The sequence below is a fragment of the Microcaecilia unicolor genome, chromosome 3, assembly GCF_901765095.1.
Source record: "Microcaecilia unicolor chromosome 3, aMicUni1.1, whole genome shotgun sequence".
NCBI classification, from domain to species: domain Eukaryota; kingdom Metazoa; phylum Chordata; class Amphibia; order Gymnophiona; family Siphonopidae; genus Microcaecilia; species Microcaecilia unicolor.
In genome coordinates, this window is record NC_044033.1 from 109,697,028 (window position 1) to 109,724,042 (window position 27,015).

Below are 27,015 nucleotides of genomic sequence, written 5' to 3' on the forward strand. Positions count from 1 at the left end.
CCCAGGAGCACAGTCGGCTGATGTATCCAGACATGGTGCCTGCAACCTTATTCAAAGCACATTTATTACTCACATCATAGTAAGTTTTAATTTTGCAGTTTACAGCTTCTGATTTCACACACACACATGGGGTCAGTCAATTATTTAAAATACATAATTAGAATGTAAAAGCAATAATTTGGCCTCAGTCCAATACAAGACTTCTGGTCACCCGTTATAAAGAGGTCCTCAAACTTTAAAAATGAACATAATACAGTTACTTATAAATCACTGCTACTGTAGATTAGCAGTCCATCAGCATGAAATAGAATAAAAAACATTTACTGCACATCTCAAGCTGAAGACAGCTAATCTCAATTTGCAGCTATAACATATCTCAGTTTCTAAACAAACTTTTCCTCTAAACAGAACCTGTTCCTGCCATGTTAAGCAGCTACAGTTCATAGAGAATCCACAAAGCGTGGAGAACTCAAAGAAGACCCACGGATACTTTGTTTGTTTTTAAGCAGCTACAGTTCCACATTACATGAGGAAAGCCGACATTTCTCTCTGAAATTTTCAGTTAACTCCGAGGTCAATATTCAAAGACCTTGTTAAGTTTAGATGAATGCTCACTTCAATGTAACCAACCACATTTTTAGCTAACTGGTTTATTAATTTGTTGCAGCAACCCATTAAAGCTGAATATCAGACACTAAGGGGAATTCTGTAAATAGCACCTAAAAAAAAAAAAAAAACAGCGCTGAAAAAAATATTTGCTTAAGCACTATTGTATAACCACGGTTTATAGAATAGCACTTAAGCATAGGGGTCAGCGTAGATTTAGGCACATCCATTTGCACAAAAAAAAAAAAATGATGCCAATGCCCCACAACTAATTTTTATAGGCATCACCCCCCTTAAATTATAACTATGCTAAACTGGAATCTACACCCATGACCCTCCCATATCTGCACTCCCTTTTCCAGGACTGTGTAAAATTTAGGCACTATACTACATGTTTTTATCAGATGAATTTAACAACTTCCATGGCAGCATCTCATCAGCCCAAGGGATGCAACTGAACAAAGTTTGCCCAAGTGCCATTGGACAGTCTTTTGTGGTTCAGACTGTTTATGGAACGTCTTAGCGATCCAGATAGTGACAGACACCTGGGCAGATTAATTTATCTCTATTTGTGTGTTTGCTTAACCCATGTTAGGGCTAGTCTTGAGAATGTTGTTAAAATGTTAAGGCAGATACATACAGCACGGAGCAGGTACTGTATGCCTTTAATGACACCATCCATAGAGCAGTATCCTCTTAGGAAACCACTTCACCTAACCCCTTAAGGAGGTTAGACGCAGGGCTTCCAAAACTGTGGGTTAAGACCCCAAATCAGATCACAAAATCTCATCTTTGGGGTCACAATCTAGGCAGGATCTCCATAGATACATCATTATACGTGTACCTGGGGGGGGGGGGGGGGGGGGGGGGGAGGGGAATTGAGGAGCAGTCACAAAAAGATGAAGCACTGTGCTGAGATTTAAGCTGTAGAAGTGTTTGCTGTGCAATGCGTGTTTCTTCTAAGCTGTCCATTTTTGAACCAGTACAAAGGTCAGGTCATAATTTCTGTACCAAACCTATGGTTCCTGGATTTAGGTGTGAAGTGAGGGTGAAGGTGGTTAGATATACGGGTGGAGTATTCAGCATGCCTAAGTTAAAAGTTTTTGTTTTTTTTAAAGAGGCTGTATGGACATCCTTAAACTGGATAACAATAACCTTTTGTAGCTAAATCACTACATACAATCCCTTTGAACAATTTTTTTTTTTAATGTAGTGGCATATAATGGAAGAGAAAAAGAACAAAGTGTAATTCAAATAATTGGAGGTGTTGGCCTATTAAACTGTGGATCGAGATTAAAATTACCCACATCTTCCTTGTACTGGCCACTCTTCTGATCGTTCCATTGATATATATATATATATATATATATATTATATATATATATATATTTCAATACACAATCACAAAAATGTAAAAATTAAAAACATTAAAAAAACAAAAACATACCAAGTCCTAAAGTAGGGTGGAAAGATGACGACTTCTATCCACCATACGCTCTCAAATCAATCCATACTTTTTGAGTTAGCATGCATGTCTCTCAGAATACCTACATGCTGAAAAGGCCAAATTGTTCCCTCTGTGAGTCAGCTACATACCAGCCCTAGAAGGCTACACTTAGCCCTTTAGAGTCCCACACCTCAATTCAATCCCCTCCAGTAGCTGTTTCTGCACATCACTAGCATCACACATCCTGAAGTTTAAGTCTACATATAAACGTGAGCGGTAAGACCCGAGATACAGATTTCCATCGTGCTCAAGTGCTTCGCTGACATACGTCACCACTTCTCCTTCGGGTCATGGAAGCTTCGCATGTAGATTCCATCGTCACTGAGTTCCAAAACCAGCTGTACTTGGGCACAAGTTTCATCACTGTCTCTTGGCTGAGCAACTAAAGGAGAGCAAACAAACAAGTTCAAGAGTGCTGCTAATTAACAAATAATTCACAGCCTTGGCAGATCTGACTGATTACATGTTGCTTCAACAGAACATTGCCATTATTACAACTTACCCTACCCAGTCATTTCGTGACTAGCCCTAGGTACAACTTACAATTTAAAATGTGTTACCAGTGATGCATCTTGCTGTGGAGAAGTGTTGCCACAAGTGAAAGGAAATTAAGCAGTTCCTTCAACCGTAATTTTTAAAAGAGCAACAGATCTCACAAGTACTCAACTGCTATAAGTATAATGCATTTCTCAACTGTATAATTTTACTAGAATACAAAGGTTTTCTCTGGATAACATAGTAGATGACGGCAGATAAAGACCTGTACAGTCACTCAGTCTCCCAAAAGATAAACTCATAGCATAAGGTATGATGTGATACTACATTGTATACTTGATCTTGATTTGTCCTTGCCATTTTCAGGGCACAGACCATAGAAGTCTGCCCAGCACTGGTACTGCTTCCCAATTACTGGTGTTTCCATCTAATCACCGCTAAGCTTCGTTGATTCCTTGCCTTCTATACAAGATTCCTGTGTGTTTATCCCACGCATTTTTGAATTCCATTACTGTTTTATCTCCAGGAATGAAAACGCTGATGCTTCCAAAGCAAAGTGGAGAGCCAGCACTGCTAGATATTAATAAAAAGAATGTATCTTGCTTCCTCCTCCACTCATTAGAATGTACCTGTTATATGCAACTTGTCTCCCCTTTATGTTTAAAAATCTGTACACCACCAAAACCCATAGTCAGTGCAGATTTAAAAGAAGGCCAATTTAGAGTTCACCATCGAGTATATTTCACACAGATACAGGCTCATAAATTCAGATAGGTGGTGACCCCTCTGTATTGTAAGTGTAATCAGGGAGACAACACTTTTCTACATGTCCTGAGGATGTCCTAAGTCCTAAGATAATGAGCAACAGCAGTCTAAAGCTGCTTTATACAGAACGAGTGATAGGTGTTAGAATCCTGACTCCTCTAAGAGTTTTGTTGCATTACACTTAGGGTTACTGGAGAAGGATGCAGATTATGAATTCAGAAGGCTTGGGTAGTGGAGAAAAAGTGTATATTGAAATCAAGGGCAATGGACACTTCGCCCTCCTTTTGTCCTGGTGTAATCAATTCCATATACTTAAGATAAACTGGGGGGGGGGGGGGCTAATTTACCCCCAAGTGGATGTAACAATTTTTAGCTATTTGAGACAATTACATTCAAACACTTTCTAACAGAGCACAAAGACTGTTACTGAATAGTTTGGAGATGGTACATCTGGAATAGACTGGGGTTGGGGAAGCAATGGGGAGGAAAAGGGATGCTGCTGGGAGCTTCTCCAGTTACAATATTACGAGGGGTCATCAGAGTCAAGGCCCTTCATGGATACATTATATTGTATAGTGAAATAGGAGGCAGGGGGTATAAAGTAGATTTGTTAAAAGGGGATTTATTGTCTTGTCTATAAGCAATATATCTTTGTTTTGTCTTCTTATTTAGATCTCTATTATGCCCATTTGTTTATTACTTAACAAAAAGATTTGAACCAAAATCTGTACAACCCAGGTCAGTGTCCACCCTGGGAGTACAAAAATGGTCTATTATTCAGTACATTAAGATGGTCCTAGAAGACACCAAGGAAAGCACTAGGTCTACTACCTAATTAATCTTTACTATTGCTATTAGAGAGGAAACTGGACATCCAACCGCCGTTTGATAAATGGAAACAGCAGGACCTAAATCAAATCAGTAAATTTGGGCACGGCTGATGGATGAACCATTCCATCTCTTCAGCAATTAAAGACTAGACTGGTGTGGAAAAAGGATTACTTTGCCATCTTGCAAAGATACTATATGAATCTCTGATAAGAATACATCCAACTATTTCCTTTTGATTGCCTCTTCTCCTTCACATTTATCTCCTCTGTACATTGTCTGCTGAGCTCCTTACCAACAAATCTTTGGATAACCTTCCACTATCACAGCAAATGCAGCAAGACCAACATTTATTTAAACATTTTTCTTGCTTTCACAAAAGAAATTTTGAAGGGAGGAACATAAGAACAGCCTATAACATAAAGCAATAGCAAAACATCCAACATACAACTAAATACAAGAGTAATAGTATATAAAACAATGAAAAAAATAAAAAACAGATCAAAAGTTAACAGGGAAAAGAAAACAGAGAATAGAATGCACCCCCTTTGTACTCTTACAACTCCAGGAAGGTCCGACTCAAAGAGCCAAGTCTTTGAGGAACAATGAAATACAGCACAGTCAGTGGTATGAATTGAGGACTATGCACAAAAAGCAACTTTATTCCCAATATAAGCTAACTGCACACCTAAGAAATGGGATGAGCACAACTGTTCTAGGTCACAATCCTCTGACCTAGAGTTTCTACAAACTGCCAGATGAAAATAGGCACGATCAGATGCGATTTGCTGTACAGGGAAACCGATCTTATTGACAGTAATCAGCCCTGGACAGCAGGCTGAAAGCTCGTAGTGCTTATAACATACAGGGCCGATTCTCAATATTTTTTCAGCTCAATTCAAAAATTAACGCATGTAAAAATATTCATTTAGTAAAATCAACTTTATGCGCATGAATTTAGGTCATTCAGTGCATATAAATTTGATTTGGTGCACATTACTTACGTACTTTTCCAAAATGAAACCAGATCCCCCAAATGTACACTCCTAGCACAGTGAAGACACAAAAGACAGAAAATGCTGGCACCACTTGAACTACCCCAGTTTACACTCTATAATAAGGTTACCACTATTTTTGGATTTAAATGAATTATTACATACACATGCAGCCTTAACAAATTGTTTTTCGTTCACCTTCACAATTACCTTAAAAATTAATTCTCTAAGCCAGAGTCTCTGAGATAAGAAATCCACCATAGAAAATCCAGGATTCTGTCGAACTGCCGACATCGCTACCCAATATCCTCCAGAGCTACTCGGTCGGATGTTGTCTGGAAAGCCGGGCATATTTTCCAAAAACATATCTGCTCCTCCTTTCCTTAATCCAGACACGTAATATCTAGCCAGAAAATCAGATGAACACCACAAGATACAGTGAGCTACAAAAATTATGAAATGTTTTACAAAAAAAGTTCTCATTCACTAAACCTAATTGTGGACCTTCAGAAAGTGGGCATTATGGAACAAAATTTTCTTTTACCATCACCAATTCCTCATCGGTCCAATTTTCATTATTTTCTCTTTCACTCTCCAGTATAAAATAAACCAAGTTTCAAGTCCACTTTTCTTCCATACGATATGAGTAACACTACTACTACTAATCATTTCTAAAGCGCTACTAGACGTGCGCAGCCCTGTACACTTGAACATAAAGAGACAGTCCCTGCTCGACAGAGCTTACAATCTAATTAGGACAATCAGGACAAACAAGAGATAAGGGAATATTAAAGTGAGGATGATAAATAAGGGTTCTGAACAAGTGAATAAGGGTTAGGAGTTAAACACTATTCCAAAATGATGTGGATATTAAGTACCATATATACTCGATATAAGCCACAGCACCTCCCCCACCCCAATAAAAAAAAAGGAATGGTTGACTAATATAAGCCGAGGACAGACATTTGTGAGACTGTGATGAGCCAATCTACAAAGACTACCAGAGTGGGAGAAAGCATGAGACTATGTGGTCAAGAGGGATTGGGGGGAAGAAAACTGAATTATGTCTTTGAACTGTGAGGATGAGGGTGCATGTAGCTACATCCTGCTGTCTGATGGAGGTCAATGTGTGAGTGCTATCTGAAGGAGAAAGTTGCAGGGTACTAGTTAAGGGGACAAAGAATGAGACAGCTTGGAAAAGAGATGGCTGAAAGGGTTATGATAGAAGTCTACAAAATACTTAGTTGTGTGGAACAGGTAAACGTAAATCAATTTTTTACTCTTTCAAAGACTAGGGGACAGTCAAGGAATTTACATGGTACTACTTTTAAATCAAACAGGAGGAAATATTTTTTTTCACTCAACAAATGGTTAAGCTCTGGAACTAGTTACCAGCGGATGTGGTTAACAGTGGTTAGTGTTATCTGGGTTTAAAAAAAAAAGTTTGGACAAATTCCTGACGGAAAAGTCCATAGTCTGCTATTGACATAGACCTGGGGAAGCCACTGCTTGTCCCTGGGATCAATAGCATGAAATCTTACTACTATTTGGGATGTTGGGTACTTGTGACCTGAATTGGTCAATGCTGGAAGCAGGATACTAGGCTGGATGGACCATTGGTCTGACTCAATACGGCTATTCTTATGTTCTTCCAAGAAAGAAAAGGCAGGGTCCATCTACCCAACTGTCTTGCCATGTACCTGCCCTTCTTTATTTCTGACCCCAACCAGAACTTACCAGTATATAAGTTATACTTAGGGCTTTCTATTCTCAGGTATTTATAAAGTTATAAATGTGGCATGAAAACTTTTTTTTTTTTTTGCTTACACATACTATTGCTAGGAGTCTTTTCCAGTGGAATCCAATATGCACATGTGTTCATTTCCACAACACAGAAGGTACAAAAATTGAGAAGAAAAAACAAAGAGAAAGCAGGAATTTAAACACACACACACACACACAAAAAAAGCATTCTAGTACACTTCAAGTACTACTACTGACATTTCTATAGCGCTACTAGGGTTACGCAGCGCTGTACAATTTAACAAAAAAGAGGCAGTCCCTGCTCAAAGAGCTTACAATCTAAAGGACGAAATGACAAGTTGGGGTAGTATGGACAAGACATAGAACCGCCAACAGCCTGGTTTCTGGAACTTTCAGCCATTACTGGTTTCTGAACTTACATTCTACTGCATTTTGGGACTCACAGCCCTGTTCTCCCATTTGAACGGGAAATTATGATTTTGCAGCAGGTCAGTCTGCTACTTTGCATTATACAACACAGGGGGATTAAAGTTTTCTAGAAAACCATGTCACGAAACCAAAACTGAAAAATAGAACAAGTTTCACAATGACCATAAGGGAATCAACATAGGAAGAGAGAAATAAAGAGAATGCTCAAGAATAAACTCTCCCTGGTTTTCAGAAGAATACATTTGAAGAGGGAATGTTGTAGAATAGAATGTGCTTGGGCAAGTCAAAATATACAGAACTGAAAAATGGAAATGTTTAATATCCTATAAACACGTGAATATTTCTAAAAAAAAAAAAAAAAAAAAAACTTAATTTTAGTGGGCATTGATAAGCTTTTTAGATTACTGAAGCCTCCTTCATCTTAAGTGCTGAACCTCAGCCTTCTGCTGAGATTCTACCTAAATGTTTTGCTTCTAAAAGTTGCCACTATTCATGAGTCTTTTTACAGCTAAACCTGGAGATTACAATCTGTGTCTCTGATGAATTGTCAGATGTAAAATTGGTTATGTAATGGGCGGTTTTTACCTCTTACTCTATATTGCTTGAGTCTTTTCATATTTTACTCATGGTTTTGGTGGTATTAATTATGCAAGCTTTTTGTACTGTGTCAAATTTCCTTTGCATTTATATTTTTTTATCAGTTTCTTCTTTTCATTTGCTCTTCTAATACTTATGTATATATTTTTTTCTGCATAGTTTAGGGACTCCTAAGGCAGGTCTTCGTGGCCAAAACATGATTCGTGTCGACTCCATTGCATATTTTTAAATAAAACTTCTGATGTGAACTCCGAGTCCATTGGACGTTATTTTCTACAGCATCTTTGTATCACCTTCACTGCGTTTGCCAGCTTGCATTGACCCGTGAGAGGTTTTTTGTTCTTCTATGCTTGTCGATTTGAAGTGTCAGATATTCCAGTAGATAGGAAATGGTCTACCCTTACACATATTCGGAAGAAAAAGAGAAGTGGGGGAAGATAGGCTCTTTCCAATCAATAAGGGAACGTATATTTGAAAAAGGTATAATATTTATTATAACAGGTCGACAACACAGCCGTGTTTCGGCGACGCAGCACCTTCTTCAGGAGTCTTCCAACAGTATATCAAGTACTTGATGTTTGATACTCCAAGAAAAACAATTTTGAAGAACATGCAGTTCCTTCTCTTTCAGAGTAGTGGCAGAAATGCATACAGCAAGCGAGGCCGTAGTAACATGTCCAAACGTTTTTACTTACACCTATTTCCCCAAGACTTTGAGAGCTCTAATAGGTTTGAATACTGGCTGCCCTTTAGATAATATGCCCTCCTTTTTCTAAAACACTAGCCAAAAATAGGATGATTCTCCCAATCCATGGGTAAAATTGTTCTTACTCCCATTCCCAAGAAGGCTAATGAAGATTGATCGCAGGTTTTAAATTTTAGGCCTATCGCAAACATACCCATTTCTTGCAAAACTGTTGAACTTCTGGTAGCATTCCAGTTATCAGGATTAAACTGCTGGTATTTGTTACACAAAACTCAGCATGTTTTCGCAGCTTCTGTTGAGAATTGGGGGGGGGGGGGGGGTCCCGAGCCCCCCCCAAGAAGTCTGGAGTGACCTTAATCTGACTCCATCTCTAAATAACACTAGTACTGGGGTAATCAAGGAGTTTGCCTCTAAGGGAGACGTTAGGTCTAAGGAAAAGATACCAGCCTTATGACAAACTGGATTTAGATTACAAGTTATACAATGCATTTATACTTACAGCCTTTGATCATTAAGTGAAGCCCACAAATCATCATTTGGAATGAGGAGTTTATTTGCCAAGGTACAAGTCAAATCAGTGATTGACAACAGGCACGTACAATCAATTAATTATAGGAATATAAGCTGCAAACAGGTGTTAATTATTTGCTAATCTTTTATAATTTCTTTTACCAATTAGAGGTTTTACAAGGGAAAGCAATTAGGTAATTTGTTAATTCTGCTGGACACATTGGTTTCCCTTGGAGAGAGAGTGGCAACCCTTTTCTCTCTAACTTAAACCAGGAAATACCCTGATTTTTATAGGTGCCCTCAGGATATGGATAATATGACAGTAGATATACCTGATTGGATCTATGCTAATGTCATGGTTGTCACTGATTGGCTCATGCTAATGAGTAGCTTCTATCTTGCTAACATGGTTTTCTTTAGCTCGCTTAACCACAAATCTTAAGCAAGACCCTGCATCTAGCTACGCCTATCCTGCTCACAGGAAAGTCTCCCTCCTCTCTTGGACAGCTAGTTCCCTATTTTCTTTGCACCTGCTATGACTCACTCATTTCTCAACTTGTTTTTCTAACTTACATTAGAGAAAATTCCACTTTGTAACAGATACGGGCTTCCATTTTGTGCTGAAATCCTCCATTTTGTTTCCATATCTATTGACCTAACTTTTAGGCCTCAATCCGGGCTACAAACTAGGCCATACTTTTCCAGTAAGCTCCCAGTTATGTCCATCAGATTTCTGACTCAGCCAAGGTCTGTAATGGCCTGAGCTCTATGACTGGGCCCTCCACCATTCCAGTGGGGGGGTCTCTGGCTGTACCATAATTATACACTTCCCAGGCACCAAAACTTTGTTATTGGTTTAGACATATGAAGTAAAGAAAGTATTGTCTAGAGACGGTGAGATGGTTCTTTTACAGTTCAGACATCTCTGCAACTTTTAACACAGTCATGACAACTTGCTTGGTAAACTGTCTGAAGTAGGTTTTTCTGGTTCTGTGTTAAACTGGTTCACCTATTTTCTGAAAAGAGACAATATTTACTGCTTAAGGATAAAAGTTTTTTTTCACCTCCTTAGGCATCTCCTTGCAGTGTTCCACAAGGATCCCCCATCTCTCTGTTTTTGTATAATCTATATATGAGCTCACCTGGTCAAATTGCATTGAATGTGTGTGAACAATCATCTTACGCTGATTTATTTATTCCAGTGCATCAGGATTTGAAGGTTACCTATAGTAGTGTTATTAGCATTATTGACAAACCTGGCAAATGATCTTCATCTATTTGAATTACAAACAAAATCAAAATTCTTTGGTTTGGTCTGAATTTGAATAATATGCCAAGGTTTATTTCAAATCCTGACGGAACCCAATTTAGTGTAGAAATACATCAAGGGTCCTGGGAATGATTTTGGACTCTTTATTGATGATAGAGCCTCAGGTTAATAGTTTGGTCCAGAAAGCTTTTTTTTTTTTTTTTACTTAAACAAATTATGCTTAGCGCATTCATGTTTTTTTTTTTCCCCCTAATCATTATAAAATCATTGTTGAAGATGGCCACATGAACGGACCCACCCACAAGAGCTCCTTACCTCTCTGGAGTTGCTGTTTTCGGGTTTCTCTTCTCTGACCCGATATGGGGAAAAAGAGGAAAGGAATAGTTCAGCAAGTTCCTCCAGCTACCGGAGCTGCTCCCCTGGAAACTACTTCGGAGCAGTTCCACGTTCCTGTTGGTGTCAGTGCTGTTGCTTCCCTTTCCAACACGCCAGTACTGGAGTCAACTTCCTGCGGCAGTGTGAGCAGAATTTTGCCAAGTCCCCACAAGGGGCTCTCTTTGGTGCAGCCCAGAGGGGGAACTAGAGATGCTGTGGACCAGAGTTGGAGGAGAGGTGAATCCTTCACTCTCCAAAATGGAGGCTCAACCCCCTGCTTCCTCCTCCTTTTTGGATACCAGCAGTGTCTGGAAGGTCTACAATCTTTGCAGCCAATAGTAAGTACCTTAACCAGGTCTAGAGAACTTGGGAAGCTCTCTGAAATGTCTGCACCACGGTTGCAAAAGCCTGTAAGTCACTATGGACTCTGTGGGACGTCTTGCAGACTCTTAATGCTACCCTTAATGGTCAAAGTTGTTGATGAGCTGATAAGCTCTAAAGATAAGATTGCTGACTGTTCACAGGAATAGGCCTCAATCTTCAAAAATTAGCCCCTTAGAGAAAAAGTGGGTGAATTGAATGATGTTAATGTACTGATGAAGGATAATGTATTTATGCATAGAAAGTTGGAGTATTAAATCAAAACTGTAAGAATTCTTTGCTTTTTTTTTCCACATCTCTTTTGATAAAACCTGTGGATATTTTATGGAAATATGCGTGAGGTTTTGACAATACCAGCGGAATCTTTGTCTCCAGTGGTGAAAGTTCAGTATTTGAATTTGGCATCCGATTCGGACTTGTTAAGAAAAAAGGAACAGTGTGGTAAATCTTACAGACTTCTTGGGGTCATCAATGGAGATAGTAACTCAGAGAATAACTCTTTTAGGGGCCATTTTACTAAGTCACGTAAGTGTCTACGCGCGCCCAATGCACACCAAAATGGAGTTACCGCCCAACTACAACATGGCTCTTGCAGTAATTTCATTTTTGGCGCGCGCAAGATACGCTTGTATGAAAGATATTTTTTTCGGGCGCGCGTAATGGACACCCACCAAGTGGTATTTGGCGCGCGTAGGTCATTACCGCCCGGTTACCATGTGAGTCTTTACTGCTATGTCAATGGCTGGCGGTAAGGTCTCAGACCCAAAATGGATGCGCAGTCATTTTCATTTTGCCGCAAAGTCATTTTCGGCAAAAAAAAAAAAAAAAAAAACTTTTTGTTTACAGGCGCGCTAAAAAATGGATTGGCGCGTGCCCAAAACCTGCGCCTACACTACCGCAAGCCATTTTTCAGCGCGCCTTAGTAAAAGGACCCCTTAGTAACTTTGGAAGTGGACCTGGCATTAGTTTTGAAAACTTATTTCCCAGTAACTGATGAGAAGTTTTTTGGATCCAAAATTAAGAATATTTCCAGATTTGTCAAGAAACTCTCAGAAACAATGCCAAGAATACAAGCAATAGGACTGAAATTTCCTTACGTTTATAGTGTGTAATCTTGAACATTTCTATTGTGGTCGAAAATCAAGTACATTTATTTCCAGATTGTAATAGGATATTGTTTATATGGAATTTCTGATTGTCATAATGATGTAACTGTGATACTAGTGTTGAAATTGCAAAAATAAAATAAAATCATTGTCCAGCTGTCAATTTTGTCACTGACTATTGCAATTTTCTTTATTTAGGTATTTCTGCTAAATTAGTACACAGAATTCAGTTTATTCAGAATACAGTTGCAAGGTTGATTTACTTTAAGTTTGACCATGCCTCTCCACTGTTTAAAGAGCTGCACTGCCTCCCAGTGCAGGCTTGAATACATTTTAAAGGTGGTGCATCTGATTTTCAAAACCTTAGAAGGCCATTGTCCCAATGGATTGGTCTTTGATTAATTTGTTGGGTTTCAATTTATAGAAAGTTGTAAGTGTAGTTATCTGCTTTTGGGATTCCCCTCTGTTAAAAATGTTAAATATAAATAGTCAGTAAAATTCATTTATGATTTATTGGCAAAACTTTGGAACGACTTGCCTAATGAGATCCATTCTGTGTTATTTTTTTTTTCGAAAATTGGTGAAATATTTCCTAAATTTCTGTAATAGGTTTTTTCTCTTCATTTTAGAGATGGTTTATATTAGATTGTAATTCCTGGCTACTGTACCAGTAAATTTTTGTTTCCCTGCTTTGAAACTTATTAAGGGATTAGGCAGGTAATAAGTCCCCCAAGATAAGATCTGTTATAATGCGAAGACTTTCAGCCAAGTCAAAGATTGATAGTCACTAGAAGGCTGCACCAGCAAAGAGAAAGCCTGGAGCGATAAGCTGGTTGCCTGATGCAAGTTACACTGAGCAGACCACATAACTAAGTTATAAGTGAGAAATGGTTTACAGCACAGAGGAGCAGAAGGTTGAACACACCTCTTTAAAAAAAATTCTATAGTTAACCACGCAAGCCACAAATGGCCTCTTTTAAGTCATAAATTGTAAAGCATTACTGTAACTTCACTGTAATTTGTAAGCCACTTTGAACCGAAACTTGTTTTGGATAATGGTGGGATATAAGAAAGCATAAATAAATAAAAATTAAGCGAAGTTACTCACCTGTAGCAGTTCTCCAAGGACAACAGTATACAATACCACACGTGAGTGACATCATCCGATGGATCTGACCGTGCGTCCATGCATGCCTTCCCACCTGCCTCATTCACATGTGCCAAGCAGTTGACCTCAAAAAGCATATAGAATACGATACTGGGACAGGATAATGTATTACTAGCACTGTAGATGTTGGAGGAAAAATGGCCGAGTACACTATTGCTTTTGTTTGATGTGTATATTGTATATGATTTTTTTTTTTTTTAATTGTACATGTACTTGATGTGAAATGCTTAAAAAACCTAACTCCTAAAGGAGGAGTGAAGGAATGTGGTAATATAAATCCTGCTGTCCTCAGAGAACACTTGCTAAGGAGGAGTAACTTTGCTTTCTCCGAGGACAAGCAGGACATCGATATTACCACATGTGGGAATCCATAGCTACCAGGTTCACCAAAACACCACCAGTCAACAGGGACTTGCAAGAGGCAAGACCAATTAGAAACCAATTAACCAAACTTACACATACAAGGGAAAGTACAGCCTGGAACAGAAGAAAACAGGCCTAGAGGGTGGCGTTGGATTCTAGACCTCAAATTCTGAAAAACTATTTGGCTAAACTGGCTGTGACATGAATGGGTTGACAGAAGATCACACTGCAGCTTTGCAAACCTCCTCAGTGGAGACTGACCTCAAGTAGGCTACCAACACTGCCACAGCTCTGACACTGTGATATGTGTCATGACCCTCTAGGGTCAGCCCAGCCTGGGCATAAGTAAAGGAGATGCAGTCTGCTAGCCAACTGGATAAAGTGCATTTATTGATGGTTGTCCTCATCCTGTTACACGCAAACAACAAAAAGCTGGGTAGAATGTCTATGAGTTTTAGACTGCTCCAGATAGCAGCTAAAGCTCACTTGCCGTCCAAGTGTGCAGTTTGCTTTCACCAGGATGGGCATGAGGTTTTGAGAAAAATGTTGGCAGAATAGTTAACTGGTTAAGATGGAATTCCAACACTACCTGAAGTAAGGAACTTAGGATGACTGTGACTCTGGGGGAAAGAGATCTCCAAACTCCATCACACTGCGCACACCAAGTTCTTCACAAGGAGGCTCATGTATGCAGGAGATAAACATAGAGAGCCCTGAAAACCCTTCCTCCCACAAGATTCCAGAATTTGAGCATCCATCCATGGGTGCACCGAGGCTTGGGTTCTGGAACTTCTGGCTCTTTTGAGGGCGACTCAACCACCACAGAATGCTGATGAAGCTGCTGCTTCTTCTCAAATCCAGGAGCCTTTTAGACCAAGTCGACCTTCTTAGGTTCAGGCTGCACAGAGAAAGGTCTCCCAATTCTTCATCTGCGTGCCTTAAGAATGCTGTGCACTGGCACAGCCTCCTTGGGAGAGGATCATAGTTGATAACATCCAATATCTCAGCCCTGGACTAGAACTCAACCACCCAACTTAAATCGGACAGGCCTTGCCATCTCCCATTTCAAAAAAAAAAAAGGAGAGAAAATTCCTCTGGGGGACACTTTTTTCTCCTGAGGTGGGGAGGGTCTAATGGCAGACCAATGGATGCTTCCTCTAAGAAGTCGTCTGGTTCCACCTCAGACATCCAAGAGCAGTCCATATCGACTCAGCAAAATATTCTTCCTGAGATGTCTAACCTGTGCCTGCCTCAGACTAGTAGACTCATGGTCACACTGGGCGAGGGAGCACAGAGGTGGGTCCTCTCCTTCTCCTGGTAGGCTGGAGAGGAGCAGTGGTCCAACGCGTGACACAGCACCGTCAATGAGCAGTTGATGGGCAGGGCATAGGCCTCCAGGATCGGCACCATGAACAGTATCAACACCCTTGATGCCTTGGCACCACACCAAGATGCGCAGTTCCTCCTGCAGCATGGCCCAGAACTGCTCCTCAGAGACAGGCATCAGTAAGGGCTGGGCCAGTGCTGGTGCAGTGACAGCCTGGGAAGATGGAGCTTAATAGGAGGTCTAGTCCCAGCTCTGAGAAGGCTGTTGCAGCAGCGCAGACTCCATGGAGGAGAAGCAGTCCTCTCAGCATGGACGCTTCTTGGTTACCAGCAATACTGATGTCCTGGAGCTCCTAATACTATGATTCAAGGAGGTCCGAAGGTGGTGCTTTACCACCCTTACCCAGCAATTTCTTTTAAATCCGATACCTGTTAGTTTCATGAAGTGCCCACTAATCTGGGCTTGACAAATCCCAGGAATTAAGCTGCTCTGACAACTAGAACTCTCCTTATGACACCCAAAACTTTCATGTCCCTGATGTTTTTGGCCTTCTGCAAAAACACATTTTTCTATGTCGCTCTGTGTGGCACAGGAACTTTCATCCTGGACTTAGGTCTCAAGTCTCACAAGACCAGATTAGGAGTTCCTGCACCACATTGCTCCAAACCACTGCGAACCATGCAACATCAACAAGAAGAAAGCTCCTATTTCAGTGACAGTAGACTTTAGCAGGCCACAAGGTGAGGAGGTAAAGGGTGACTCTAGACAGAGCATGTGAGAGATGCATTATTAAGTGGCTGGTAGCTCGGGAGGTGGGTAAGCTAGTGGTCTACTAGTGGCTAGCTAGCTAGTTAGTTGGAGGGAATGACTGGTGACCTAGAGAGGTGGCAAGGAGTAAAGTTACTGGCTAAAGAGAGGAATGGTGAGATTGGGGACAACACAGGATAGCTAAAATGAAAGAGGAAGAATACTTGGGTAAGCTTGACGTGAAAAGAAAAGTGTCAAGATGGACAATAAATATAGAAAACAACAAAGCAGTGGAATCAAATGCATTTGATTCCACTGCTTTGTTGTTTTTTCTACTGTTTTGTAAGCAGTTGTGTGCCTTTTTGTTGTTAAGATGGACAATAATACACACACAAAACGCTAAGGAACTTTTAAAAAACACTTCATGTTAACTGCCCTTTTTAATAAATTCAGCAGTTGGTTCATATGGTACTACTGTGTAGCTATATGGTCTAATAACTAAAAATCCACTGAAAATTGGATTTCTTTTTAAACACTGGTGTGCAAGCAGACAAGCTCTGTGGAACTAGCCAGACTTGGTCATCATGCATCAGCACCCATTCACTCCAAAAGCCTCCCCAACCCATTTTTGGTTAATGTTTATCAAGAACAAAACAAACATGGCCTTTTAAAGAATGCATTTTCAACCGCATGCTAACATCTTCAAAAGGATTTTCAAGCCTCCTGGTAAAAAGACATGTCAGTTTGAGCTACTACAAACCACCCCACTGATACCATATTAATAATATATCCGTGCGGCAGCAATGTGCGTTCACTCTTATTAGCCAACACTTTTGCGCATACTGTACCTTCTTATCCTAGCCATAGTTGTTTCTGCCACAAGAACAAAGTCCTCAGCAGGAGAAAGTTGAACTCCGTTTGGGAACCTGAGGCCATCCAACAAAACTTTCACTTCTTTGGTCACCGTGTCATACTCCAATAAGCTTTAGGGGGGGAAAAAAAAAAACCAAGTGCAATTTCAGAAATGGCAACCAATACATTCAGGTTTTACTACCACAATCAACATTAGAGGATGCTGCTGTCTGCAATCAGACATGCCTGTTGTAATCACTTTTGGAGACGTACTCTGAGACTCTGGGGGAAAAGTTTGTCATCGTGCTGCAACACAGACGGCAATTCTTTAACTGGGCACTCCATTTAGGTGCCAGAGGGTGAACAGTAAAAACCCATTTCTGTAAAAGGAGCAGGGACCAACTTTCTTTTATAGAATACTAGCATAACCAGCATACGCACACCTAGGCGTGATCACAGCAGAGCTGAGTGCCTAAGACTCACGTTAGTTGTATGAACTCATACATACTGAAGACCCTATTTCCACCCCAAATTGCTGCACTTTGAACGTAACAGCAGCCATATCTAGCCCAATATCCTGCTTCCAACGGGGCCAATCCAGGTCACAAAGTGCTGACAAGATCCCAAATAGTAGCAACATTCCATAATACCAATCCCAGAATTGAGTAGTAGCTTCCCCATGTCTATCTTAGTAGTAGATTATGGTCTTTTCCTCCAGGAAGTTGACCATACCTTTTTTTAAACCCAGATATGCTATGCTGCTATCATCCTTCGACAATGAGCTCCAGGCTTAATATTTATTTGTGAAAAAATATTTTCTTCTATTTGTTTTAAAAGTATTTCCATATAACTTCATGGAGTGTCCCCTTGTCTTTATTTTACTCGTTTCACGTACTCACTATTTTACAGACCTCTATCATACCTCCCCTCAGCTGTCTGTCTCCAAGCTGAAAAGCCCTAACCTCAAGTCTTTCCTCATATGAGAAGAGTTCCATCTCTTTAATTATTTTGGTCACCCTTCTTTAAACCTTGTCTAATTCACAATCTTTTTTGGAGGTATGGCAACCAGAACTGCAGTGAAATTGCACTGAAGTGCAAAAATTTAGCAGTAATCGAAAAAAAATTATGGGTGGAAACTGAAATACCTCTGCATTAACTGTTGTGGCTGTGCCCGGATCTTCCCATTCAGTTACCACACAGAAAAGAATGTTACCGCGCAGTAACCATGGCAGCAGTCACTTGCAGTGGTGACAGCGCTTGGTACCTTACCAGCATGTTAATTAAGAGTGGAGGAGTAGCCTAATGGTTAGTGCAGCAGGCTTTGATCCTGGCAACCTGGGTTCAATTGTGACCTTGGACAAGTCACTTAATCCTCTGTTGGCCCAGCTACAAAAAACTAGCCCGCTAGGGACAGAAGTACCTGCATATAATGTGTACAGCACTGAGTACGTCTAGTAGCGCTTTAGAAATGATTAGTAGTAGCAGCAGCAGTAAGGTCCATATCCAATCCCTGCCCATATACAGTTAGCACATGAATCAGTGCGTGCTCGCACGAGGATGGGCTTCATTTGCCACAAAGTGTCATTCGCCGATAACAGCGACAATTCTTTGCAAAGAAACAGTGCACTCTTTCCTGACAGTGCGTGCAAGTGTAACGATTCGTGCCTGTGTGTATCCCACATTTACATTAACATACAGCAAATAAAAACAGCTAGCTGTTTTACAAGAAAGTTTAATTAAGTAAGAAATAAGGAAGGAAGGGGGAGGCAAGAAGGCCTAGGTTATAATAGCAAATCAAATGATGGAGAAAGCATTTTGGAGATACAAACACATAGGACTAGATTATAAACCAAATTAAATCTAAAATGGAGGAAGCGACGTCAGCCGAGAGAAATAGCCGCTCGTAACAGAGCTGACAGTAATACCCTTCAGTCAGCATTGTCAGGAAGGAATTTATCTGGACCATTTACTTCCACACAGAGGCGATCCCTGAGACAGCAGTGACTGCAAATGCCCTTAGGGAAAGATGGCGGCCTGGCGCACCAGTCAACCCAATCCAAAGGAAAGAAAGGTGCAAGTGAGTGTGACAGAAGAAGCGCTAACCAAAAGGGACACATTCCATGGAAGGAGGAGATTCGGTAGATATTGCTATAAACAAAGAAGATAAAACTGCTGTGGCAGAGCTCCAACGAGAGCCGGCAGATTTGGGGAGACGAGTAGAGGAGCTCGAATCCAGAGAGGAACAGCAAGAGGACATGGTGCGATTTCGTAGCACGCGTGGAGCAAATGAGTAATGTCTAGAGGAGCTGCTGGAAAATACGAGGACCTCAAACACAGATCCAGGAGATGTAACCTCAGGATAAAAAGGATTCCAGAGGAGGCAGCTTTCAAAAAGACTGCGTGGTGGGCTTAAATTTGGTATGGAATGCATTGAAGACAATGGTTCACTTTTGCTTCATTAAAATGGGGAGCAAGGAAAATGTGGAAAGCATTAAATTGCTATGAACAATTGATTCAATTAGATAGGAAGCATCAGACACAGAAAGAAGTAGGCAGAAAAGGAACTTCAACAGATTTGTAGAAGATTATATGAACTGCAATTAGAAGTTTCATATTCCTATACAAGTTGTTTCAAAGAAAATTTTTCTAGTTTGGCAGAGGAGTGTGGTAGCCGTGTTAGTCCCTCTTAAGGTTATCAATAGAAATCAAACAAAATAAACATGGAAAAGAAAATAAGATGATACCTTTTTTATTGGACATAACTTAATACATTTCTTGATTAGCTTTCGAAGGTTGCCCTTCGTCAGATCGGAATAAGCAAATGTGCTAGCTGACAGTGTATATAAGTGAAAACATTCAAGCATTACTATGACAGTCTGGGAGGATGGGGGTGGGTCGGAGGTATGCATGGGACATCAAAGCATATCATTGATATTCTAACAGGATGGGTGTGGATGAGGTGAGGGGTGGGGTGATCAACAGAGACATACAGCTTTATGGTTTATAATGCGCTAGGAACCCCAGATCCTTGTTAAGTCCTTTCTGTTGGGTGTTAAATATTCAATCATTCTGACTTCAAAGGTCTTTCGTTCTTGTATGGTTTTAAAGTTACCTTTCAGTATTCTCACTGTGAAATCACTGGTACGGTGTCCTGGTTCTGTGAAGTGCTGTCCCACCGGGGTGGGGCCCTACTGGCTGTATTGTTCATGTGATGTCTATGTAAATGTCATGTGATGTCTATGTAACTTGAATCTGGTCTTAAGCATCTGGCCAGATGCTTAACAAGGTAAAATTATGTATCATACCTGATAATTTTCTTTCCATTAATCATAGTTGATCAATCATAGACTGGTGGGTTGTGTCCATCTACCAGCAGGTGGAGATAGAGAGCAAACTTTTGCCTCCCTATATGTGGTCATGTGCTGCCGGAAACTCCTCAGTATGTCGATATCAAAGCTCCATCCGCAGGACTCAGCACTTAGAGAATTACACCCACAAAGGGACCTCTGCCAGCTCACCACCGCCGAAACGGGGGAGGGGAATTAACCCAGCTCATCCCCACACAAGTGGGGGAGGGAATCCGTCCAGCTCATCCCTGCAGAGCGGGGGAGGGACACCACACCCGCCGATGCGGGGGGATCTGGCTTATCCTGCAACCGCAACCGCGGGAGGAGCTGACTGACCCTAACACCGCCGAAGCGGGAGGGGTACAAAGCTGCCCTACAGCCGCACGAAGCGGGAGGGAGTGCTGGCAGAATTTAAGTCTCAATCCAGCCCCGTAAAACGGAGGGGAGAGGAATGCAGCAGCTCACTGTAACACAAACTCGTCTCAACTCTTGAAGAATCCAAGTGAAAAAACTTGAACACGAAGTCCTCCTGAAGTAACTGAAGACTAAACGTGAACCTAAAATTCAACCAGAATATAAACTGTACAGATATCTGGGAGGGGCTATGGATTGATCAGCTCTGATTAATGGAAAGAAAATTATCAGGTATGATACATAATTTTACCTTCCATATCATCATGCTGATCAATCCATAGACTGGTGGGATGTACCGAAGCAGTACTCACCCAGGGCGGGACATAGAAATCCATGACCGCAACACTGAAGCTCCAAACCGGGCCTCCGCCCGAGCAGCCACAGTCAAGCGGTAATGCCTGGAGAAGGTATGGGCCGAAGCCCAAGTTGCCGCAAATCTCTTCCAAGGAGACGGACCCGGCCTCTGCCATCGAGGCCGCCTGAGCTCTGGTGGAGTGAGCCTTCAGCTGGATAGGCGGCACCTTCCCCGCGGCCACATAAGCCGCTGCAATGGCTTCCTTGACCCATCTTGCCACTGTAGGCTTAGCAGCCTGCAGACCCTTACGAGGACCTGCAAACAGGACAAACAGATGATCCGATTTCCGGAAATCATTGGTCACTTCCAAGTATCTGATGATGACACGTCCACATCCAGATATTTGAGAGCAGAGTATTCCTCTGGGTAGTCCTCCCTCCGAAAGGAAGGGACAGAGCTGCTGATTCACATGGAAGCGAGAAACAATCTTGGGCAGGAAGGAAGGCACTGTGCGAATAGTCACTCCTGCCTCAGTGAACCGCAGAAAAGGCTCTCGACATGAGAGTGCCTGGAGCTCGGAAACTCTTCTGGCTGAAGTGATAGCCACCAAAAGACTGCTTTCAACGTCAGGTCTTTCAGAGATGCCCTTGACAAGGGTTCAAAAGGCGGCTTCTGCAAGGCTCTTAGCACCAGGTTGAGATTCCACGCAGGCACCACTGAGTGCAGAGGAGGGCGCAGGTGATTAACTCCCTTGAGAAAGCGCACCACATCTGGCTGCGAAGCCAGGGAAGCACCCTTCAGGCGGCCCCTGAAGCAAGCCAGAGCCGCTACCTGGACTTTAAGGGAACTGAGCGACAGGCCTTTCTCCAGACCTTCTTGCAGGAACGCCAACACTGAAGAAATTGGAGCAGTGAAGGGAGAAAGTGAGCCTGCTTCACACCACGCTGCAAAGATACGCCAAACCCTGGCGTAAGCAGTAGAAGTAGAGCGCTTCCTCGCTCTCAGCATAGTGGCGATAACCTTGTCTGAGAAGCCCTTCTTTCTCAGACGCTGCCGCTCAATAGCCAGGCCGTAAGACCAAAGGGGGAGGGATCCTCCATCACCACGGGACCCTGATGTAACAGGCCCTGCTCCACTGGCAGCCGCAGAGGATCGTCGACTGAGAGCCTGATCAAGTCCGCATACCAGGGACGTCTGGGCCAATCCGGACCCACCAGGATTATCCGGCCTGGATGCTTTGCCACCCGGTCTAGCACCCTGCTCAACATGGGCCAGGGCGGGAACACATAGAGAAGCTCTTGTGTCGGCCACTGTTGGAGAAAAGCATCTACTCCCAGGGATCGAGGGTCCCGTCCTCTGCTGAAAAAGCGCGGCACTTGGCCGATGACGCCATCAGATCTAGGCTCGGCTGGCCCAGCGCTTCGTGATGTCCAAGAACGCCTGAGCAGATAGCTGCCACTCTCCGGGCTCCAAGGTATGGCGACTGAGAAAGTCCCCTTGACATTCATGACTCCGGCAATGTGAGCCGCTGACAGCTGTTCCAGGTTCGCTTCCGCCCACTGGCATAGATTCATAGCCTCCTTGGCTAGAGGGTCGCTCTTGGTACCTCCCTGGCGGTTGACATAGGCCACAGCCGTGGCATTGTCCGACAGGACCCGTACTGGCTTCAACGCCGTACCGGGATGAACTCCAAAAGCGCCAACCGAATGGCTCTGAGTTCCAGGAGGTTGATAGACCACTCTGCCTCTGCGCTGTCCTTCCCAAGCAGTGGGCTCCCCAGCCCGACAAAGAGGCGTCCGTCGTGACGACAATCCACTCCGGGGTCACCAGAGGCATTCCCGCAGACAACTTGTCTGTCTGCATCCACCAGCTCAGCGCCTTGCGCACTGCTGGGTCCAAGGGAAGGCGCACAGCATAATCCTCTGACATCGGAGTCCAGCGCTGCAGCAGAGAGTGTTGTAGTGGTCTCATATGAGCCCTGGCCCAGGGCACTACTTCCATCGTGGCCGTCATAGAGCCCAACAGCTGCACATAGTCCCAAGCCTGAAGAGGAGAGGCTACTAGGAACTGGTCCACCTGAGCCTGAAGTTTGACAATCCGATTGTCTGGCAGGAACACTCTGCCCACTTGGGTGTCGAAACGAACTCCCAGATACTCCAGGGACTGAGTCGGGCGCAGCTTGCTCTTCTCCCAGTTGATGATCCATCCCAGGGAGCTCAAAAGAGCAACTACCCGGTCCACAGCTTGCCGCACTCTGCATAAGAGGGGGCTCGGATCAACCAGTCGTCCAGATAAGGATGGACTTGTACTCCTTCCTTTCGCAGGAAGGCCGCGATGACCACCATTACTTTGGAAAAGGTCCGCGGAGCAGTAGCCAACCCGAAAGGGAGGGCTCTGAACTGGAAGTGTCGTCCCAGGACTGCAAAACGCAGAAAGCGTTGATGAGGAGGCCAGATGGGAATATGCAGGTACGCTTCCTTGATGTCCAAGGAAGCCAAGAACTCTCCTGCCTTCACTGCCGCTATAACAGAGCGGAGAGTCTCCATGCGAAAGTGCCGCACTTTCAAGGCCGATTGACCCCTTTGAGGTCGAGGATAGGCCGGACAGAACCTCCTTTCTTTGGTACCACAAAGTAAATGGAGTAACGTCCCTTGCCAAGCTGATTTTGGCACCGGAACGACCGCACCCGGCGGATCAGGTTGTCCAAGGTCTGCTGCACTGCCACAGCTTTGACCGGAGACTTGCAGGGAGAGAGTACAAACCCGTCTCTTAAGGGTCGGCAGAACTCTAGCTTGTAGCCGTCTCTGATGACTTCCAGCACCCAAGCGTCTGAAGTTATTGTGGTCCACTCGCCCAGAAAACGAGGACAGCCGTCCTCCAATCTGCACTGGGCGTGGACCACAGGCCCCGTCATTGGGTACGAGACCCTGGGGGAGGACCGGAGGGAGCACCTCCGGGACGGCGGTCTCTGCGAAGGGAATGCTGCTTGGGGGAGAAGTTCCTCTTGAGGAAGAGGGGGCAGAGGAGCCCGACCTGCCCGGGCGGTACCGACGGGCTTCCTGAAACCATCCTCTGGAGGTACCACGGGGGCGAGGAAGCTAGCCCGAGCCCTGACCTCTGGTAACATTCTTGGCCCTTAGACGTGCCGAGATCGGTCACGATTTTGTCCAGCTCGACCCCAAAGAGCCAGCTTGCCTTTAAAAGGCAATCTAGCCAGGCAGGATTTAGAGGCGTGGTCAGCAGACCAATGCTTCAGCCAAAAGCCACCGCCGCGCAGAGACTGTCTGAGCCATGCCTTTAGCTGAGGCCCTCAAGACATCATACAGCAAGTCTGCCAAATAGGCTAAGCCCGATTCCAGGGCCGGCCAATCAGCCCTCAAGGAATGATCCAAGGGGGAAGCCCGCTGCACATAGTCAGGCACGCCCTGGCCACATATGAGCCGCAAACTGAGGCCTGCAAACTTAAAGCAGCCGCCTCAAATCTTCTGTCTTGGTGTCCTTTAGGGCCATGCCATCTTCCCACCGGCAACGCCGTTTTCTTAGTCCACCGCAGTGATAGCGAATGCTACATACCTGTAGAAGGTATCTCCGAGGACAGCAGGCTGATTGTTCTCACTGATGGGTTGACGTCCTCGGCAGCCCCCTCCATCGGAAAGTTTACTAGCAAAGGCCTTTGCTAGTCCTCGCGCGCCCATGCTCACCGCGCATGCGCGGCCGTCTTCCCGCCAGAAACCGCTCGAGCCGGCCAGTCCATTATGTAGTAAGACAATACACTTCAAGGGAAACTCAACTCCAAAAGGGGAGGCGGGCGGGTTTGTGAGAACAATCAGCCTGCTGTCCTCGGAGAAATACCTTCGACAGGTATGTAGCATTCGCTTTCCTCCGGGACAAGCAGGCTGCTTGTTCTCACTGATGGGGTATCCCTAGCCCCCAGGCTCACTCAAAAACAACAACCATGGTCAATTGGGCATGCAACAGCGAGGACATAACTGAAATTGACCTAAAAAAGTTACCACCTAACTGAGAGTGCAGCCTGGAACAGAACAAACAGGGCCCTCGGGGGGTGGAGTTGGATCCTAAACGCCCAAACAGGTTCTGAAGACTGACTGCCCGAACCGACTGTCGCGTCGGGGTATCCTGCTGCAGGCAGTAATGAGATGTGAATGTGTGGACAGATGACCACGTCGCAGCTTTGCAAATTCTTCAATAGAGGCTGACTTCAAGTGGGCTACCGACACAGCCATGGCCTAACATTATGAGCCGTGACATGACCCTCAAGAGCCAGCCCCGCCTGGGAGTAAGTGAAGGAAATGCAATGCTGCTAGCCATTGATATGGTGCGTTTCCCTACAGCCACTCCCCTCCTATTGGGATCAAAAGAAACAAACATTGGGACGGACTGTCTGTGGTGCTGTGTCCGCTCCAGGTAGAAGGCCAATGCTCTCTTGCAGTCCAATGTGTGCAGCTGATGTTCAGCAGGGCCAGGAATGAGGACGGGGAAAGAATGTTGGCAAGACAACTGACTGGTTCAGATGGAACTTCCGACACGACCTTTGGCAAGAACTTAGGGTGAGTGCGGAGGACTACTCTGTTATGATGAAATTTGGTGTAAGGGGCCTGGGCTACCAGGGCCTGAAGCTCACTGACTCTACGAGCTGAAGTAACTGCCACCAAGAAAATGACCTTCCAAGTCAAGTACTTCAGATGGCAGGAATTCAGTGGCTCGAAAGGAGGTTTCATCAGCTGGGTGAGAACAACATTGAGATCCCATGACACTGGTAGGAGGCTTGACAGGGGGCTTTGACAACAGCAAGCCTCTCATGAAGCGAACAACTAAAGGCTGTCCTGAGATCGTGCTTACCTTCCACATGTAATGGTAAGCACTGATTGCACTAAGGTGAACCCTTACAGAGTTGGTCTTGAGACCAGACTCAGACAAGTGCAGAAGGTATTCAAGCAGGGTCTGTGTAGGACAAAGAGCGAGGATCTAGGCCTTGCTGTCACACCAGACGGCCAAACCTCCTCCAATGGAAGAAGTAACTTCTCTTAGTGGAATCTTTCCTGAAGCAAGCAAGATGCGGGAGACACCCTCTGACAGACCCAAAGAGGCAAAGTCTACGCCCTCAACACCAGGCCGTAAGAGCCAGCGACTGGAGGCTGGGATGCAGAAGTGCCCCCTTCGCCTGTGTGATGAGGGTCGGAAAACACTCCAATCGCCACGGTTCTTCGGAGGACAACCTCCCAGAAGAAGAGGGAACCAGATCTGACGCGGCCAAAAAGGAGCAATCAGAATCATGTGCCTCGGTCTTGCTTGAGTTTCAACAAAGTCTTCCCCACCAGAGGTATGGGAGGATAAGCATACAGCAGACCCTCCCCCCAGTCCAGGAGGAAGGCATCCGATGCCAGTCTGCCGTGGGCCTGAAGCCTGGAACAGAACTGAGGGACCTTTGTGGTTCACCTCGAGATGCGAAGAGATCTACCAAGGGGGTGCCCCACACCTGGAAGATCTGTCGTAACCACACGGGAATTGAGCGACCACTCGTGAGGTTGCATAATCCTGCTCAACCTGTCGGCCAGACTGTTGTTTAACGCCTGCCAGATATGTGGCTTGGAGCCCCATGCCGTGACCGGCGAGCCCAGAGCCACATGCTGACGGCTTCCTGACACAGGGGGCGAGATCCGGTGCCCCCCTGCTTGTTAACATAGTACAATGCAACCTGGTGTCTGTCTGAATTTGGATAATTTGGTGGGACAGCCGATCTCTGAAAGCCTTCAGAGCGTTCCAGATCGCTCGTAACTCCAGAAGATTGATCTGCAGATCGCGTTCCTGGAGGTACCAGCTTCCTTGGGTGTGGAAGCCCATCGACATGAGCTCCCCATCCCAGGAGGGACGCATCCGTGGTCAGCACCTTTTGTGGCTGAGGAATTTGGAAGGGACGTCCCAGAGTCAAATTGGAGCAAATCGTCCACCAATATAGGGATTTGAGAAACTCGGTGGACAGGTGGATCACGTCCTCTAGACCCCCGGTGGCCTGATACCACTGGGAGGCTAGGGTCCATTGAGCAGATCTCATGTGAAGGCGGGCCATGGGAGTCACATGAACTGTGGAGGCCATGTGGCCCAGCAATCTCAACATCTGCCGAGCTGTGATCTGCTGGGACGCTCGCA

At 44.1% G+C, this 27,015-nt stretch overlaps 1 protein-coding gene across 1 annotated transcript in view; it reads right to left on the reverse strand.

Moving 5' to 3' along the window:
• Window positions 1–2,288: 2,288 nt before the first annotated feature.
• LOC115464460 (adipocyte plasma membrane-associated protein-like) overlaps window positions 2,289–27,015 on the reverse strand; it is a 71,499-nt gene continuing 46,772 nt past the window's right edge. Inside the window, 6 exon segments of the mRNA XM_030194839.1 lie at window positions 2,289–2,323; window positions 2,326–2,397; window positions 2,400–2,453; window positions 2,456–2,495; window positions 5,407–5,599; window positions 16,788–16,922. Of these exon segments, the coding sequence (XP_030050699.1) occupies window positions 2,289–2,323; window positions 2,326–2,397; window positions 2,400–2,453; window positions 2,456–2,495; window positions 5,407–5,599; window positions 16,788–16,922 (529 nt within the window).